This window comes from Elephas maximus, chromosome 22, assembly GCF_024166365.1.
Source record: "Elephas maximus indicus isolate mEleMax1 chromosome 22, mEleMax1 primary haplotype, whole genome shotgun sequence".
In the NCBI taxonomy this organism is placed as follows: Eukaryota; Metazoa; Chordata; class Mammalia; order Proboscidea; family Elephantidae; genus Elephas; species Elephas maximus.
The window spans coordinates 26,845,662-26,865,509 of NC_064840.1; the positions used below are offsets into that span (position 1 = coordinate 26,845,662).

The window sequence follows — 19,848 nt, forward strand, 5'->3', positions numbered from 1 at the left end:
TGGGACCCTCATAGCCCCTCTCCAGGCCTCAATTTCCTCATCTGCAAAATGAGGATGAAGCACCCACTGGAAGGCAGCAGGAAGGACGAGCTGGGAGAATGCATACAAAGTACAGCCCCAGACTCAGGGGTGCCCCAACCACCAATACCCTCACCCTGTAGGTCTGTTCCTAAAACTCTGTCCCCCAGCCACCTGATCCCCTCGTCCTTCCCTCTCCTGGCCTTTGGGAGAATCAGACAGCTAGAGATGTATAGGACCTTGGAAAGTTTCTAGTTTGGCCTCCCTCCCATTTTTCAGATGGGAAAACTGAGGTCTCAACAGAGAATGGACCTGCCCAAGTTCAGGTGGGAGGGCTCGGGAGAGCCCTCTAGGTGATCCCTGCAAGAAGCACCCTCCCCACTGTGGACATGGGAGGGCGGAGACAGGGGCTGGCTCAGCAGGTGGGAAGGACAGGCAGGACAGCGCCAGGCCACAGCTGCGGACGAGTCAGGATGCGCCAGACGCCTCCGTGGGCTCTGTCTGCGTCCAAGGAGAACAGGACACTGAGCGGACGGATGGCATGTCCTTGTAGGTTGGGCTGCAGGGAGGGGTGGCGGGGGGGGATCATCCTGGGAACTGGGGCTGCCTGCGGGGGCCAGGCAGTGTCTCCTGCCAGCTGTTCACTTGCCTGCTCCCCAGAGGGACCTAGACCCCACGTGGGGCTCCCAACGGCTATAGTGATATGACACAGATGCACAGGGATGGGTCTGGGTGGCATGTGAGGGGGTGTGGGCATGCATGGGTGCAGATGGGCCTGTCAGTGCCGGATGTGCACATGTGGCACGGGTTGTCAGTGTGTGCCGGGTGTGCGTGCACACACAGGGTCTGAACACCTGGGCCCCAGAAACATGGGGCAGGGCCAGAGGAGACAGGGCACATGCATGTGGACACATGTACCCATGAGTGTGCACACATCCACATACATCTATAGTGTACTTTGCACGTATGTGTGCAGATGTGGACATACATGTAGAGAGAGGGAAGGATATGTGTGTGCTCAGCTCCCTCCAGGCCCTGAACAAGCTCAGCCTCAGCCACAGCCATAAAGAGCAGGACCAACTCCCGTTGTCAGACGGGGAAACTGAGGGCAATGGCAAATTCAGGAGAATGATCCCCGCCCCATCCTCCTTATAAGGTGGGGCTCGAACAAGAGAATGTCCCCCAAGGTGGGAAGGCGGGCGTGACTCCAACGAAAGGCTCTGGAGCAGATCCTGGGTGCGGGCAGTATTCTGGGAATGAGTCTTGCCTGGCCTTGTTCTTCTGAGCAGGGACCAGGCACAGGTGTGGAATCCCAGGATGGAGGGCCCTCTGGGGCCCCTCGGGGCAGCCCCTGCTCCACACAGCCCTGGGCTGACTCTTAGAGGCCAACGGCCTAGTCCTTTGCAGAGGAGGGGCCTCACCTGGGGGTTGCATCCTCTCTCCAAGCCTCCCTGTTCCTCACCTGTAGAATGGAGCCCCTCCCCTTCTAACAAGGCCCCAGATGCCAGTCCTTCCAAGAAACAAAGGGCAGAGACCCAAGGTCATCTCACGGACAAGGCCTCTGTCCCAGCCACTCTGGACAGCCCCCATAGTCCTGAAAACCTCCCTGCTGGCCTGGGAGGGGAGCAAGCCCATGGTGGGGGAAGGGGGCTCCGAGACAGGAGGCAGGCCTTCCGGTTCAGTTAGTGAAGGGATTTGTCATTTTAATGATGTGATATGTCTTGCCTGGCTCCTGTCCATGGTGGTGCGAAGGGGACAGCTGTCTCCCTGGATGAGGTGGCGCTGATGGTGGGGGTGTCACCAGGCCAGACCAAGGGAGGAGGCTTGGATTCTGGGGCTCGAGGGGCCTTCCCAGAAGCTCATCTCCAGTGTGGCCCCGATACTCACCCCCTCATGAACTTATGTGTCCTTCCCTACCTCCAAGCCTCAGCTTCCTCATCTATGAAATGGGGCATCCCCCACAGGTATGGTGAGGAAACACAGGCCACAGAGGTTCCAGGGTCTCTCCTGTCCCTCCCCTTCCTGCCCCAGCAGCCCCCACCTGCCTCAGGGCTCCTCACCCCACACTCCTGAATTTTTACCTCCCCCACCGGCAGCAGCAGGGGCTTTCAGAGGTGTTAGCCTGGCCCCGCTCCCTCTCACCCCAACTCGTCTCCATGCTTTCATCACCCTGTGCCTGTTGCAGCTGTGTGGACATGCTTTGCTCTCTCCCACTCCAGGCCTCTGTACAAGCTGCTTCCCCAGCCTCAGTCAGACTAGCCTCCCTGGCCTGTCCAAGTCGGCTCAGGGGCTCTTCTGGCTCTCATAGCTACCCTCTCTTCCCCGGAACCACAGGTCACACCAGAGAGTGACGGCTGGTTTCCTGGTCTGTCTTTCTCACTGCTGTGATCTGGCACATGGTAGGCTCTCAATTAATGTGTGTTTGTTGAGTGACTGAGTGAGTGGCCACTAAACTGGCCTCCGGGCCTTTTTCTTGGGTTTGGCCTCCTGACCCCGGAGCTGTGCCAGTGAGGGTGCGGGTGGTGGTGGCAGCAGTGGCAGTAGCGAGGGTGGCCCGGCAGGCGCCCCATCCATCAGCCTGGCGCTGTGCCTGGCCAGATGGAGCGGAGCCCCTGCGGAGGGGGAGAGGAGGAAAAGATCCATCATCTGCGTGTGTGGGTGACACCTGCCCCCCAGGGGGTCCTCATCCATCATGCTTGCCTGGGACGTAGGGATGGGGCCGAGCAGGCCGTAGCCCTTGCACCAGGCTCTGTCAGGCCATAACTTCTGAAAAATCTGCAGCTCTCTCCTGTGCAGGGGAAACTGAGGCCTGGAGGGGTAAGGGCAGCAGAGGGTAAAAGCAGGGATTCTGGGGCCAGACCAACCAGCATCTGAGTGACTGCTCTAGGACTGGCTTGTGTGGCCCTGGGCAACTCTCTGGCCTCTAGGAGCCAGTCTCCTCATCTGTAAAATGGGGACGAAGCAGTGCCCCCTCACAAAGAGAGGAGAGGACTCACAGATGAGGCAGAACCTTGGCGTCTCCCAGTGCCCCGTGGGGCCGGCAGCAGGGGTAAGGTGTTACATCTCCTGCCTGGCCTCTGCTCTTCAGGCTGGTAAGGCGGAAGGGAGGAAGAGGAAGAGGAGGCCAACGGGGGAACGAGACAGATGCTCCTCCTGGCCAGAGAGGCTGGGGGCTGGGCCGTGGCTGAGTGATGCCCAGGCTCAAGGTGATGACAGCCCAGCTGGCCTGCCAGGGCTCGGTGCAGGCACCTCCAGCACTGGGACACTCTCCCAGCCCTCACACCCCTTTGCTGGGAAATCACCACCTCCCTCTTCCTTCTCAGCATTTTAATTACAAAAACAAGCTCTTTCTGAACCATTATTTCACCTCATTTGCACAACGGCCTAGGGAGTGGGGTAGGCAGGCATGGAGATCCTCATTTCACAGATGGGTAAACTGAGGCTCATTCGTTCCCTCAGCAAATATGCACCGAGCACCTACTATGCACCAGGCCCCATGCTGGACACAGGGGAATCTGGCAAGAAGGCTGAGACCACTTGCTTACCCCCAGGACCCTGGAAGTTTCTGAGGGATTGGTCTGGGGTGTGCATTGACCTGGGCCTGCTGGATCAACAAGAAAGTCAGGGCATCATCCCAAAGGTGGCCTCAGGCTCCCTGGTAGTTACGGGCCTGTGCTCAGGGCCAGGTGTTGTGCTCAGCTCCTTTAGTACCACATCCGTGTACTTGACCGAGGCAGACATCGGTTTCCAGCTAAGAAAACTGAACGTCAAAGGGGTGGGGTGACATGCTTGGGGTCACCCAGGTTGAGGGGGGATGGAGCCAGCATTTGAACCCATGGACTGTCTGAGCCTCAATTTCCCTCTGTCTTACTGCACAGGGCCCTGGTAGGGGATCTCTGGCTGGCAGCATTTGCCATGACCTGGACCCTGTGTGCACAACTGTGACCATGGCCCCTCCTGGGACTGCTGTGAAAGAGGGACCAAGGGTGGCAAGGCCAGCACGGGCCACTCTTGTTCCTGTCATTTTCATCCTCCTCAGTGCCTGCTGGCCAGTGCTGGTGTTCAGGAGACATGTGTCCCTGACCAAAGGCAGATAGGGTCAGTATTCGGGTGGGGGTTCAGCCCATCAGGGCCTGGTCTCCAGAGCCAGGCCGGGTGGGCTGGACCAGCTGCGGGGAGCTGGGGGCTTGCGGAGGGCCCTACCTGCTGGTGCTGAGCTACCCAACCAAGCGGAGCCAGCTCTAATGAAGTGGGCTAGCCCCAGGCCACAGTGATTTCACGTCTCGGTGGCCACTTCCTGGCCGGTAAATGTCACCTGGCATGGGCCTAGTTGTGGGTGAGGGTGGGCAGGCTGCTGGGGGCCGGGGATGCCTGTAGAATGCTGAGGCCCCTGCCAAGGCCCAAGGAGAGGCTGCAGCCAGCTGGTGGCTGCTGTGTCACCCACTCACAGGGGCAGTTGCAGCTGCCAGTCCCTCTCCTCTGTCAAACCACAAGGACCAGCCCCCAGTGCAGGGAGGGGTCCCCCCAGACTACCACTTCCTGTCCCTCTCTTCATGGGGGTAGTCTGGTGACCCAAAGAGGGGCCGGTGGGCAGACTGGTGGCTGAGCGCCCTGCCCATGCTCCTCCCCTGCTGAGCTGTCTCCTTTGATAATGGACTTGGGACCAGCTAACAGTAAAGAGCAATAAGCACATAGCGGCAGCTCTAGCTAATAAACTTGTGCTATGGCAGGCTCTGGCTCACAACGTGGCACCCGTGAGCTCAGCCAACATCCATGATGACCCTGTGGTCAGCGCACCGTGAGGGACAGGGATGTGCAGCCAGGGAGGCCCAGCCCCTTCTCCGGGCAGTCCTGAGGTAGGACCCCTCAAGCTCTGCCAGCCACCCACAGCCTCGTGGAGCCCCTTCTTCTATTCAAGACAGGCTTGGCCCCTCTGTCTGCCTGCATAGTCTCCCCTTCCTCGTCTGTGGGAAGACGAGGAGATGGGGGGTGATGGGGGAAGGTACCTGGGCTGGAGGTTCATTTTGGGCTCTAGCTTCCCAGCCCACGGGAGCTGGAGGAAGGGGCCTGGGGGAGGAGCTGGGCCTCCTGAGAGTCCTGAAGGTGAGGGCAGTGCTGATCCCTGATACCTTCCCTGCTGGGCCCCTCTCTCCTCCTTGAATCTCTACATCCAGGTCTGAGAACCTGAAAACCAACATCTGCCGACCCCGCCTGTTCTGGGCTTGACCACACCTGAAGAACGACTGGCATCCATGAGTCATGCCCTTGACAGCATGTCAGGTGCCCCTGTCCATCCTGTTGCCGGGGGGTGGGGGGTCAGTAGCCGCAGCCACCAAGTGTGGCCCTGCCTGTAATGCTGTAACTTCACATTGTGACTTCACTGGGTCCCTCAGCCCAGTGGAAGCCATCGCTGAGTTGTCTGTGTGTCCCAGCCACCCGCTTTCCATCCCTTCCCTGCCATAAGGAGCTCCTTCAGGGGGGTGGTCATGTCTCCCTGACCACTGCCCTTCTGGGCCTTCCCCCACCCCCCACACACCCAGCATGGACTGGCCACAGCAGAGCTTGGTACATGCTGTTTGGGTGACAGAGGGGACCCTGGTTTGGACTGGGGAGGGGCTGCCCTGGAGCCTCCTGGCCTCGTACTGAGGCAGTCACAAGCTGCCCTCCCAGGGGAAAGTGCTCTCTCTGCCTGGGAGCAGCTTCCTGCCGCCCTCCTTGGTGTTTCGGGGACCTTCCTAAGTGGGGCAGGGAGCCCTGGCATCCCCAGCTGCTCCCCGCCTTCCACGGGAAAGAGGAGGGAAGAGAGAAAATCCACCGTATTAATAAAAGAATAGGATACTGCGACTAACTCCACAGCGTGTACAGCTCAGAATAGCAATGTGCTTTCTCAAGGCAAACAGAACTCCCCAGGTGTTAATGCAAATTCACTCCAGTTAAGATGAAAGAGGGTTGTTTCCCCCTTTGCTGGTTAATATGAAGGACTTAATAGATTCAGACTCGGGAACTCAGGCTGGGAGCGGAAAGCTGGGGGCTGGGATGGCTTCGGGAGTGGGCAGAGAAGGGAGGTCCCCGAGGGCTTTTGGGTAGAGCAACTGTCACAGCTGGCTTTGTGGCCAAGCAGCTTCTGCCCCTACCCTCCACCTGAGCTGACAGGAGCTGGTGCCCACTGCTCAGCAGGGAGGCGGCAATGCCAGCACACCTACCCTGTGCCCACTGCCCCTCAACACTGACTCGGGAGCTGGCACCACAATTGTCCCTGCCCAATTTCAGTCAGAGGAGCACGGGTCAGAGAGGCATGTTGCGCCTGGCTGGTCTTCTGCCTGGACGCCTGACGCCAAGCCCAGGCTGGCTATCCCTGTGAGGCATCTGGGCCAGCCACTGCCCCCTCTTCATTTCCGGAGCGTGGACAGTGCCTGGGGAGACTGGCCCGTGGAAGTCCTCTAGAAACATTCCATTCACAGGGTTCTGGAACCACAAGGGTCTCGGAGTTCCTCTGGCCAAAACGTGTCCTTCTACAGCCAATGATGTGGAAACCAAGTGTGGTAGGGACTCACTTCAGGTCACACTGCTCCAAGGGGAAGTGCTGTGCTACCTGGAACCTGTGGACTGCTTTCCTGAGCCCAGGCCGGACACCTGGGCCATGCTCTGCTGGGACAGTCCTTGGGGAGGTCTGAGCCCAGGTGGTCAGAAGGGCATCCCGTGGCCCTGCAACCATGACATGACCCTGGCTGAGCAGCCCCTTCCATTTCTTACACACACCCCACCTCAGAATTACCTTCCACTGAAAACCACATGGAGCCCAAGGCCACCGTTGCTGGGGGGAGATGGGGAGACACCACTAGCGGCTCGGCTGTGCCAGGTATGTCCCAGGGGCCAGGGGAGTCACCTGGCTCAGCTGGGGAAAATTCAGGGAGCTCCAGATTCAGGGCTATTGGGGGAGGGACAGCAGCGGGCAGGAGGCTGTCCCCACTGGACCCCTCCACTTGTCTGAACTTCATTCCCTTCTCTTGGGGGAGCTGCCATGGCAAGCGCACGCCGCTGAGACACCCTCCAAAGCTTTGCTTTTGTTTACCGACTTAATTCCTTCAGATCAAAGGCTGCCCCGCCAAGGGCAGGCAGGCGGGGGAAGTACATTACTTATATTGCAAATGGGCAAGGCTCCAAGGGGACTTCTTCTTTCTGCCTGTTAAGAGAGAATTGGGTCACCGTGTGCCTCCCCGAGCCTGCAGTTGCCTTTTTACTGCCCAGGTACCCAGGGCTCAGGTCCAGCGAGCGCTCCTTGTGCAGAGCACCGCTGCCCACCCCGCTCTCCCACCGGAGCCTGCAGTCAATTATTGACCCGCGCGGCGGGCATTAATGTGACAAAATAAGAACATCCTTCCCAGGCAGCCCCATCCCCGGGTTATATATCATCTCTTGGGCTTTGCGGCTGGCACTGAGCAAACAGCGCAGGCAAACAGGCTCGATGCAGGTTCATTAAGCTCCTGGCACAGGTGGAGTTGGAGGGAGGTACACGTGGGCCTAGGTCCCTCTGAGCCAGGACATCCTCCTGGATCACGGTGTCCCCCACCCCCACTAAAGGGCCAGTCAGAAAAAAAGCCATCCCTCCCTCCTGCAGTGGAGACTCCAGATCAGGTACTGTGCTTAGAGCTGTCTGGGCATTATGAACCCCCATAAGCCCCTAGAAAATTCCATTTTACAGATGAAGACACCACTAGGTACATTGTCTAGGATCATGTGGCTGGGGAGTGGTTGGCAGGCATTTGAACCCAGGTTCACCTGAGTTCCAAGTCAGGGGCTCTTAACCACTCAGCTGGGCTGGTTCCCACTCACTCCGTGGCTAGTGGCAAAAAACAAAAACCAAAACCCCTCCCTATCTCTTGGTACTTGCTGCCGCTATTCTTTGTAAGTAACAGAACCATACCCCTTTTTTCTTAGAAGTCTGAGTACTTTTGCCTCAGTTCCTGTTATCCTGACATCCCTGAGGGAACCAGAGGTATAACTGTCAGCCCTCTCTTCAGAGGGGGAGGCAGGTTCTGGCCCTCTGGGAAGGGTGGAGCGTGTGCAGCGGCTGCCCACCCAGCTCCTCGGGAGATGCCTTGATTTCTGCTCACAGGCAACATGCCAGGTGCTAGCTAGCCTGGGGCTACCAGCCCACTGAGAAATGGGCACCAGTGGGGATTGCGAGAGGACACCATGGGGTTCTTCTCTTGAGTCAGCCCAAGTCCTTGCTGCTGGGAAGCGGGCTCTGTAATTTTCCTCAGCTGCCTCTGTCCTTGCTTCGCGGACCGGAGCTGTCTCCTGTTCTCGGCTTGGGCCTCCCAATGGAGCTGGGACTGCGGCCTGCAGCCGGCCATAATGCAGTAATGACAAGCTGCCAGGGAGCCTGCCCGGCTGGGGAGGGAGAAGAGTACTTGGCCTCTCGGCGTGGAGATGCGGCTTTGGGCTGTCTGGGGGAAGCCAGGGAACAGGAGTATGGCTCAACGTTCTCGTCCCCAAACTGGCAAGAAATTGGGTTAGACACGGCTGCCGCAATCTTCTCACCAACACCTTTCCTGCCAGCACCTCATAACACGTGGGTGGCTCCTTATCTGCTCCTCCAAAGTGAAGGCTTCTGGGATGGGCTGCCCCAGGGAGCAGCTGCCAGCACACAGCGCTACAGGTGGGGGCCGAAGGCAGAGGACGACGGGGCCCAGAATGGCCCAGACAGGGGTACTGCCAACGCCACAACTACCCATGAGGGGCGGCTGGCCACTTTGGGTTTACAAGCATGGTCAAAACAAACTCTACAAGCAGAGGACTCAACAGATCTCCCCCAAACCAAAACACAGGGGAGTGTTAAGTCTAACTCCACTTAATGGAGACTTTGGGATGTCAGTCTGAGCCTATTACTGTGCTGTATTTTGGGGGCTGGGGTTGTCTTTAAAACAAGGGCCGTGGCTTATTTGCTCTGCATTCAGAGCTGAGTCCCGATGGCTCTGAGCGCCTCCATTCCCAGCCCAGAATGGGGGATCCCAGGAGCTAGAGCACCTGGAGGGGTCGCCCAGTCTTCAGGTCAAGAACTAGGGACAGGCAGGGCGCAGAGATAGGAAATGGAGGCTCCAGGACCCACCTAGGGCCCTTTTCGCTACCCGGCAGGCCTTACAGGAAGAGGGGAGGGAGCCTCGGGGGGCAGGAGTAACAAGCGGTACCGTTGTCATCACAGAAAGAGGTGACCGAGGGGCTGGAGTTGCAATCCTGAGAACAGGGAAACAGAGGTGCTATTTCCTCAGAGAGCCCCACAAGAGGCAGCCCCACCACTGAACAACAAGTAAACTGAGGAAGCCCCCAAATAAACTTTTTACAGCTTAGAATTTTTATTAAAACAATCATTTAAATTACAACAATCCCCCGGAATAGAAAATAGCCTTCCATGATCCAGCCCCTGAAGGAGTGCCATGTGACATCTTTGAAAACCAAGCTTCCCTGGGAGCCCAGGAGAGCTGTGCTTGGCCCCAAGGCAGCTGGGAGGGGCTGTCTCCCCGCCAAGGCTGCTCCCACGGACCACCAGGCCCCAGACCTGTCAGCAAGGAACACTTAGTCTCTAGAGCTGGTTGTCAGTCTCTGGACTTGCTGTTTTGATTTGGAAAAAAAAAAGGGGGGAAGAGAGAAACGCCTGTCCCTAAGATTACAAAACACAATGCCACGGAGTGTTGTGTAGCAGGGCCTGGCGGATACATGAATAACTGAGGGAGATGACAGGTCAGAGCGACTCTGCGGCTGAGGTGAGGCCTCGATCAGGATGAACGAGGTGGACAGCCTCACAGAGCAGTATTGCTGGGCGCTGACCTCATGAACGGTTTTATTACTGTGGTGCTCCTGCCCGCGGACCACTGGAAGTGCTTGTGAATGAAATCATCACGGCCAGGGTGCTGCTCTCGTTGGACTTCCGAGGCTTCCTGACCTGACAGGCTCGGATGCCGTACACATACATGTTCACTTAAAGAAAACTGTCACCTCAGACACAGGTGCAAGGCTCTGAAAACCGAGCTCCTCTTTTCATTCTTTCTCCTTCCAGTGGGGCTCGAGACCTGTCTGAGGGCCACCATCCTTCCTGCCTTAATCATCTTTGGGGAGGTGCCTGCTAGTTCTCGCCTCTAGGGACAGCTGGAGCGTGGCTGAGCTGGCTCTGCTGACCCTATGAGCTGGCTCCGGCCCGAAGGCGCTTCTGCACAGCTCAGACGCCAGCCGGCTCCCTTGTGGCCTGAGGACTTGGCATTTTTCCACTTCAGACACACACATATAGCAGTTAAATAATAAAAAAATAAAGCCCGACAATGTTTTTATAAACCATCACCATGTTCCTATGCCCCGCAGCCACAGTTAAAGATTAAATTTACAGGCTGGGAGGAAAACAACTCTTGGTGGAAATGCAGGTAGGGGTTTTAAGCTTGAGACAGAGCCACGACACAGAGCCAGGCCTTACTTTACAAACCCCTGAGCTTCAGCGACTGAGGACTCTTCCCCTGGCTGGGAGCACACCTTGGGGGAAAGAGGCCTTTGAGAACAGGGAAACTCAAGGAAGCTCTCAGCCACAGCCACCTATGCTCCGGTTCCAGAGGCAGAGTCCTAAGGGGTCTGCAGTGACACAGATGGGGAGAAGCTGACTCCCTCAGCTTAAGGTGGGCCAAGAAGGCTGCGGCCAGTCTGGGACACTGCTAGGTCGGCCTGACTGTGGGGAAAAAGGGAGGATCCCCATGAGCCTGTCATAACCGAACAGAATTGCCACAGATCCCTTCCGCTCTCAGGAGATCTCCAGGCCCTCACATCCCTTCGCTAAATAAGCATCTTTCCACCCATTAAGACTTATCACCTGCTCTGCACAGCGGCCTAATCGGAGGGATCTGAAGGGCTCTGGTTGGTCGTGGCAGCAACACCAGCCATGCAGAAAAGACAGAGTAAGAAGGTGGCCCCAAACCCAGGAACAACGGAGCTATGAGGGTGGTGTGTGACCCGCTGCTGCCCTGGCACTGAGGGCGGTCATGTGTCAGCACATGCAGAGCCCACGATGAGTGGACATACCCCTCCAGGGTCTTGCGCAGGGAGGGGCATGAAGGGACTCCACGTGGCCCCCATGACGGAAAATAAAAGGAGCCCTGGTGGCGCAGATGATTACGCACTCGGCTGCTAACTGAAAGTCTGTGGTTCAAACACATTTAGTGGCACCACAGGAAAAAGACATGGCGATCTGTTTCCTTAAGAGTTACAGCCAAGAAAACCCTATAGGGCAGTTCTATTCCGTCACATGGGGTCGCTGTGAGTTGGAATCTACTGGACAGCACCTAACTACAACTGAGGGACAGGAGCAAAGGCAAAATGAGGCCCAGGTGCCATGATGGGTTGGGAAGGGCTTGGTGGCACATGGCCTGGAGGATAGATGATACGATCAGCAGTTTCTTGCCAGGAGAGAATGTAGCCCAAATGGGAACCAGAGAAGGACTTGACATTTGGGTCAGCAAGAAGCACTTGTGGGGCCTCAGAGCCCCACAGAGCTCCAGGTCCCAGTCAGGTTACTAGGTACTGACTACAACAAGACCAGAGAGTTCCCCAGCCTCCACAGGCAGGGGAGGCTACAGCCAAAGGGAGACAGGAAACCACACGTGGCTCCCTGCTGCCTCTTGGATGCTGGTCTGGGGGTGGCAGGAGGAGGATGGCGGCTGTTCTGTCGGGTGCCCATTTCCTCACGGGCAGATCTCCCTGCTTCCAAGCTACCCCACTGGCAGCCAGCCCCTGATCACAGCTTCTGCCTAAATTCTTTCCCCAGATACAGCTTCCTTTCCCATTCCCCACCAGCTGGCAGCGAGAGCACTTCCTCAGGGGTGCCTGGGCTCAAGGCTTTTTCTCGTGTTGGGTCCCTGGGCAGCTCACTGTCAATGTGTGGCTGGCAGGCCGGCAGGCGGGCCTTTCTGGGTCTGAGCTCAGCAGGCCCTGCTTCTTCACTGCATGACAGCTCCTTATCCGTGGTGATGAGCATTCTGGAATCCTGGGTAAGGTGGTTGGGGGTGGTGGCGTGGGCCTTCTCTCCTTCCAGGGGGCCTCTGCACTTCACTCCCTACACCCGTTTCCCAGACCGGGCTGAGAACCAGCCCTGGACAGTAAGTAAGACACACGCCAGACTTTGACAAAGAAAGCTTAGGTTCCCACATTAGAAGAGGAAAGACAAATACTTCTTAAAAAAATTAAAGACTCAGGTCCGGAGAACTAGAACCCCATGAGAGAAATCTCTGCGGGGCCATAGTTCAAGGCAATTGCACATGAAGTGAATTGGGCTCTGCACTCAGCTGGGGAAAGTTCTAGAGCTTCTATGGAAGCTCCCAGCCAGCCCACCTATGGTGGGTCCCCATGGTGTCTGACCCATCCCGCTGGTGCCGGGAGCAGCAATGGCAGGTCCTGGGTGGCCGGCCACCTGCTAGAGCTCTTCAAAGAAGGCCACTCGGGACTTGGCGCTCTGCAAGGTGAGCTGTAAGAAAACAGAGAAGACGTTGAGGGTATGTGGCTTCTGCTCTTTCACACCAGGTCCCCATCCTGCCTGCAGGTTTACTCGAAAAGGACTTAGAGGGAAAGAGAAGCCTGTTCATATAGATACTCAGGAAGTGGGTGGTTAACCCCAAAGAAGTTTCCAGGTTTGCCCAAGAATTCCAACTAGAGGTGCTAAATGAGGAGCATGCCAGGAGGGATGGCTAGTGGGCAAAAGCATGTTGGTGGGAAAATGTCACCAACACATCACAGACAAGCGATGTTTTTGTAGATTCTCACATCCGTGTCTCCGGGATGTCTCTGTGGTGTGTTGTCTGCGACAATGCCAGCCTGGGAGGCGAATCCTCTCCCAGTGCAGAGGGGACAGGCAGGCTTGCACAAGCGGCTCAGTGCTCACATCCTAGGGTGTCGGAAGAGGGAAAGCTCGCCCTTTCCTCTACTCCCAGTTCCTCAGGAGGACCCAAAGCAGACTGTTCCCTGACCGGCAGCCAAGGTGGGCTTTCCATCCACAATCTGGGAGGCACTGGGTTTTGTAAGTGGGGCTGGCTCAGGCAGGGACGACAGGTTCTGTCTAGAAACACGGTCGTTCTCCCAATCTGGTCTCCAGGCCCTCTCAGGAAGAACACTGCACTGAGAAGGTGGCGGAGATGGGAGGGGGGGAGAGGTGCAGAAGCCTGCAGGGGGTCAGCACTTGGTCTGGGGATACAGACTGGAGTCTGTGAACCCCTGGACAGTGAACCCTAATTTCCTAACTCTGAGGTCACTTCCCAGCATCTCCCCAAACAGAGCCACCCCTGCTCCTAGGTCTACCCTGAAGCCCACCATTTGGGCGAGGCCACGTGCTCCATGTCCTGCCCCAGCACTGCCCACAGGAGTTCTCGGAGGGCAGGGGGCATGTACTGTGCAACTTCATACCCTGGAGCGTTAGCTTGGTGCTTGGCACCTGGAAGGAGCTCCAACATTGTCTGCTGAATGAGTAAGATGTAGACGGCAATGAGAGCAAGATGGTGGAAGGGGAGGTGAGTACTCCCGACGGGGCTGAGAAGGCTGCTGTGTAGCCTCAGCGACACAGGTCTCTCTGCACCCTTTTCCTCTGGGGTGAGACCCACAGGGGTGGGCTACACAGTCTGGCCTGCTCTCTACACCTCTGGTAGCCCCTAAATCTACAAAGTCCTCAGGACCATATGCAGCTCCACACAAGGCAGGGGGAGGAAGGCTCAAACTAACCACTTCACCATCAAAAGACAGCCGGGCATTAGTGTGCTCAAAACGAGACAGCTTGAGAGCAACGCTTTAAATCCTGCCAAAGCTTTTGGCCTTGAAGTTCCTGACTAACAATCTGAATGCAAGAAGGCGTCTGAGCTGTTTTCTTCAGTGGAACCCGTTTCAGAAGCCCTTTGGAAAGCCCAATTCTGATGGGAATGGAGAGAACATTTCATTTCTGTGCTGACACGGAACTCCCTTCAGAAGGCGGCTGAGTTGAGATGGGTTTCTCCTTAAACGATCAGTGGAGAAGGGCCAGGAATGGTGTGCCCTGTGACACTGAGAACCAGGATGGTGACTGGAGTGGGGGAAGGAAGAGATTCAATGGCCAGGGAACTAGCTGCTGGGACAGAATCCTCTCAGGGAAGAGTTTCTATGAAAAGGTGTGAAAGCCAATGTCTCCACATAATTTTTCTCCCACACTTCCAAGAAGACCTTAGTCCCCTCTTCAGCTGGTCTTCTGACCCTGCAGGGACAGGGCCCTGCCTAAAGCCACTGTGAGTCAACTCCTTGCACCGAGTCACGACACAGGCACCGCTCAGACTGCTTGGATCCAGCTCTCACCTGGGCCACCCACTAGCTGTGTGGCCTTGGGCAAATCTCAGTCCCTTGCCGTGAAGTGGGGTGACAGCAGTCCTTCCTCACAGGGTGATGTGTGGGTTAATCAAGAAACGTGTGTAAGCGCCACAGCACCTGGCACACGCTGAGAACTTGACAGCTGTTATTACTAATCACACGCACACTTCCTCCCCTCCCCCAGCCCCAGCTCCTCTCCTTTTAATGGGGGGGCAGAGCAGAAGGGCCAGTTAGAAAGGGGTGAGGCCAAAGGCAGGGTCATGCGTGGTGCTGGCCTCTGTGGCCACCGAGACAGGACAAGCAGATGCCCCCGAAAGGCCTGGCCACCTCACCAGGCGGAAGCCCAGCCCTGTAGGGGCCTCAGAGAGCCTGCCTTCTGACCATTTGCACAATGCTGGCTCCAAGAATTCCTGGATCCTCCTCCAGCCAAGGAGCTTGTCTGGCTATACCCTTGAGGTGCCAGGGGAGAGTTCTGGCAGCTCCGGCCACACCAGATCCCAGTTACTCGAGTGTGGGCTCGTTACGTTACAGTGCTCCTTGAGGGGGCAGCATGCTTCCCAGCTCTCACCCCACACTGGCACCGTGGTGATGCAGCCTGATCCCTTATCCTGCAAGAACAGAAGTTTGCTCCTCGGCTCCAAAGAGAGGCACTGAGGGGAGCTGAATGTCCTTGACTGTGAAGAGGGAGGAAAGCACAAAAGACACGTGGCCTCGGCAAGAGGAGGGGGCACAGCCTTCCAAAGACACTGAGGCTGTCAGAGGGAGAGGCAGCCCTACCGGACAGAGGCCTAGGCTGGTCAGCAGGGGCTTGGTGCCACCTGCTGCCCCCACTTGGCCCACCCGCTCAGCCCACGCTTTTTACCTCACTGTACAGTTCCTGGTGGTTCAAAGGAAACCACTGTGCAGGCTCCCTGCCCACCGCAGCTAGAGCCCTTGCAGTCGCCACCATGACCTCGGCCTGCTTCCATCCTGGCAGTGATCTTCATCTCAGACATCGGAATGTTGGCTTCAAAGAGTCTGTGCTCCCTTGAGCCTGAGCTGGAGAGCAGGTGGGGAAGGTCTACGAGGAGAAGCTGAGCTTCTTTCCCTCTGGTTGGAACTCAGGAATCAGAAGCCCACGGGCCCAAGGTTTTCTAAAGAAAGCCCAGAATTCTTCCCCTCAGGGCACCACCTCAGCTTCTGCAAACTCCCCTCCCTGCCTCACACCACACCCCTGGTGCACAGGCTCCCCTCACCTGCGAGAGCCTTCACACCTGCTACCTCAGCAGTGCATGGCAGGTCCCATCCTAGGAGGCTCCCTGACTGTTACATTTATAGCATAGCTACAGGCAGGAGGTATTCATAAAAGAGAGGAACATAAACAAATCTTGCCCTTCTAAAATAAGATCTGCCTCTGTGGGCCCTCTTTTTATACTTGTGAAAATCGTCAAACAACAGTTCCCTGGCTTCCCTGCAATTTTCTGATGTCCTAAGGGGGTTGGGAGGGTGGACAAGCTCGTGTCGACGTGTGGTCAGTCCTCTTACTCAGTGACTGGCACAACCCTTTCTGTACAGCAAAGAAGCACCTTTGCTAGAAGAGCCGAAAGGTTCCACGGAGATGACCCAAATAAGGCCCTGTGATTTGAGAACTGAAGCTGGTCTCCTGAGTCCCACCTACCACCCCACATTCCAAACAAAGTTGTCTGCGTGCCCACAGCCATCCAGTCTGGAGGACAGTGGGGAATTCCTCAAACACACCGCACTGCCACGGCCGCACCTCGCAGGTTATCCAGGAAAATCTCTCTGAATTTCAGCAGGTGGTGAAGCATAAAAGCCTCAGGACGTGGATATCAGGGGCATCGCAGACTATGCCTGAGTCATTCTGGGCCTGGCAAATATGATCCACTTCTTTGAGTCTTTTGGAGGACAAGTGTGTGGAGCGCTGCCCGAACATGACCAGGACCACAGCTGCCATATACTGTCCTTCAAAACTCACAACTGAGTCCAGACAGGGCCAAAAATGGGGAGCACACAGCCAATCTCCTTCAGGAGGGCTGTAAACCACAGGGCCGACTGCGGCCAAAGCCGCCAGCCCAAGCACTCTCGCCAGCTCTCCAAAGATGACTAAAGAACACGAAGTTTCCTCACCAGGCACTAGGCTGACCCGCTCTCTCTTCCAGCTGTCTTTTCACATCTGATTAAAATCAGTTGTGTGAATAATACAGGAGGAATTAAGTTCTCTCTTGACTGAACCGGCTGTTCAAATCTGTCACTAATCCAATTCCATCTTGAGAAGACAACCGTCCTTTCTTTCTCTGCTGCAGATACAGACGGCATTGTTTTCACCTGATGACAATGCTGATCTGGTTTTGGGGCCTGGCACCTCCTTCCCGCCCAGTGCAGCCCTGGCAGAGGCACCTCACCTCTTGCCTATTTCTCCCATCTAACTGCCAGTTGTTGGTGACAGCCACCAGGCTGTGAAAGGGCAGGAGGGGAGCCACCTGGCAGAGCCAGACCTCATCAAGCGATCCAAACTACATGTGGCATGACAAAAACGGACACATCCACCCAATCTAAACAAGCTGATTCAGAGACACATCTGGCTCCTTGAAAAGGACAAGTGGCTGGCTCCTCTAAACTCTAGAAAGGACCTGCTACCCTGCGGACTCTCCCTAATCCAGGTACATACGCAAAACTTAGATGCAACTGGCTCCTGTTTATGGGCTGGGAATTTCAGGCAGCCCATCAAGATACACCAATCTGGCACCTACCCACTTTTGAGAAATGGCCCCAGGGCCTGGAGACAGCAAGCCTGGAAGGAACCTGTGAGGAACACCAGGCTCAGCCCTCCCATCGGCTGTGGAAGGCTTGCAGCTACAATGGCTCCTCCAGCGTCATTCCCAAGAGTGCCCCCTGCTGGAAAAACACAGAACGAGGCCGGCTGCCAACTCTCCTTCCAGCTCTCCTCTAAAAGTCCTTTTGGGGGGATCGCTTCCCAAAGTGATGGGAGGATAACTAAATGTATTCCGGCACGAAGCCTGCAGCAGCAAGGCTGCTTGATTAAGAATGAATTACACTTCCATCAGCACAGAGAGAAAATTGATTCACAAGGCCTCACTGTGATAATCTCGTTCCTACAGCAAAAGAGGGTGGAGTGGGGGTGGGCAGGACACAGTGCCACTTCAGCTATCAATGGGCAGAGAAAGGAAGTGCTACAATTAAGCCGGGAGAACAAAACTAATCAGAGCACGAGGATTCCTCCAACTAGTCTCCAAGGGCCTCGCCTCAATCCACTCATCCCCAGGGAGGAGAAATTAGAAGGTGGGAAGGGGGAGTTTAATTCATTTTAAACAGTGCGAACCACAACGCTGAGCCCATTTTAGATACTAACCTAATAACTTCAGGCGCTGAGAGGCGGCTTGTCCCATAAAAATGCAGTGGAATTGAAATGCCAGCCCTAAAATCATGTTACCCTTCCTCTCAGCCACTGCATATTGAAAATTAGGGAGCGGGAGAGGGAGGAGATGCAAAATGACATGCAGGTTCCTTGGCGCCTGGGATCTACCAGGAGAAAGCCGACTCTGGAATGGAAAGGTGACAGCCAAAGCACCAGCAGCAGATTCCGGCCTACTCTGTGGTGTGGGTGTGATAAACATCCTCCCTTCCGAACCAGAGTCGAGGGGGACGGCTACTGAGGGGGGATAGCTGCTGGAAATGGGCCGATGAAGCTTTTCTGCAGCCTTGCTAGTGACAGCTTGCACCTAAATGCCATCTGGTGATGTGCACTGGGAGAGAGCTGTCCACACTCTTATCCCCAACCAGAGGTGGAATTAAAGGCCAAGTCCATCCCAATTAACAAATACAATTTGGTCTTAGCTCCTGTATCTGCTCTAGAGTGAAACCTGCCATGGAAAATCCAGGGGCTCCCTCCTACATGTGAACCCTTTAGGAGCCCGTAGCTACAGAGAGATGTCTGGAAAGTGGCACCTGCCCAGGGCCTGTTGCCACATCATTCCACCACCTGAAAAATGGACTAACTGGCCTGATTCACCTCACTGGGCAGTTGGAGGCTCAACGACACCTACGGAGCAGGTTGCGCGAGTGCCTCAGGGAAAAAAAATCCAGATATACTGACGTCATTTTTAAATTGCCAACATCAAATGAGAAATGGTGGCAAGGGTCAGAAGCAAAGAACCTCGCGCCCGCAGAATGAGTTTGCATCCAGTCTCTTCCCTCCCACTGTTGCAGTAACAAATCAGGTGCCGGGAGCAGAGCTGCACTGGAACCTATCTCCAGTGCTGCGGGACCAAATGAGATGTTTTACTACATCAAATAAGGCCCAAATAATGTCCTCAGGCACTTCCAAATGGCAGTAAAATATCATAGCGGGCGAGGCAGCACCTCCCAAAGAACAACTGCTTGCCTCCCCACCAAATACAGCAATTGGAGCACCGTCTTTTGGAAAACAGGCTGGTAGACTCTCTAGAGAGCTACCAGAAACAAACAAAAAAACTGCAAGCCCCCAAAGAGACACCTAGAAATTGAAGTGCTTTTTTGGTGTGTGAGGTAGGAGTGAACGCAAGGTGGCCCGTCTGGGAAGAGCATGCTCCCTGGGACCAGCCCCTAGTTCCCAAGGCCTTCCCTGTGCTTCTGACAAGACGGGAGCCGAGAGCAAGAGTTCCCACGGGCCACTGTAATTTCTTCCCTCTCGCCACTGCAGCGTTCCAACAAGGGGAAGGTTCTGCAGCCAGGGAGCCTGCCTTTTACGTCAGGGCAGAGGACACTCTACCAGACAATGGAAGCAGAGACACTTGGCCCACTGGGGTCAACAGGAGGGTTGAACGTATTAACCACATAATTAAGTATAAACTATTTAGCAGCATCTTTGAGGCTGGCGACACAGACCAGAAGTCACCAAGGAGGCTCTGGCTGTTTGTTTTAATTGTGGGAGATACTTGTCATGCATATCCAATCTCTTCCTGTGATTTATCACTTCACCCATCCTGCATCTCCAAGGGGAGTCTGCACAAATTGAAGATGACATTGGACTTTTATGTCTTCCTGATCCAAAAGCGGTGGCTTGAGCTTCGGCTAAATGTCAGGGCTCCTCTATTTCCATTCCTCCACCAGCGGAAACCCACAGCTGGACCTTGAGGGTTCAAACCATTCCACTAATAAAATGAGCTTTCTCAGCTCCATGACCTCCAGTAGTTCTCATTTGTCTATTGCCTTTGAAACTCCATGCTCCCTCAGGGACCATGGTCGAAAAACGATAGCTAGTTTGCTGACACTCAGGCCAGCTTAGGACTGAGAGAGAGTGAAAGCCATCCCTTGGGATGAGAGCAAAATCCTGAAGTGGGCATGGGAAAAATGGAAATGTAGGGATGTTAAGGTATAAATGTTAAGATTAGCAGAAGGAGAAAAATATACCCTTGCAAACCCAAATTGGGTATCAAAAGCAACTGTGTTGTTAGGTGCCACTGCACTGGTTCCGAA

At 55.7% G+C, this 19,848-nt stretch overlaps 1 protein-coding gene across 3 annotated transcripts in view; it reads right to left on the reverse strand.

Annotated features, from left to right (window-relative positions):
* Positions 1-9,365: 9,365 nt before the first annotated feature.
* NF2 (NF2, moesin-ezrin-radixin like (MERLIN) tumor suppressor) overlaps positions 9,366-19,848 on the reverse strand; it is an 84,864-nt gene continuing 74,381 nt past the window's right edge. For all 3 annotated transcript variants that reach the window (XM_049865605.1, XM_049865603.1, XM_049865604.1), the window contains one exon: positions 9,366-12,517. In XM_049865605.1, the coding sequence (XP_049721562.1) occupies positions 12,467-12,517 (51 nt within the window). In that variant the 3' untranslated portion in view covers positions 9,366-12,466. The remainder of the gene's footprint in view (positions 12,518-19,848) is intronic.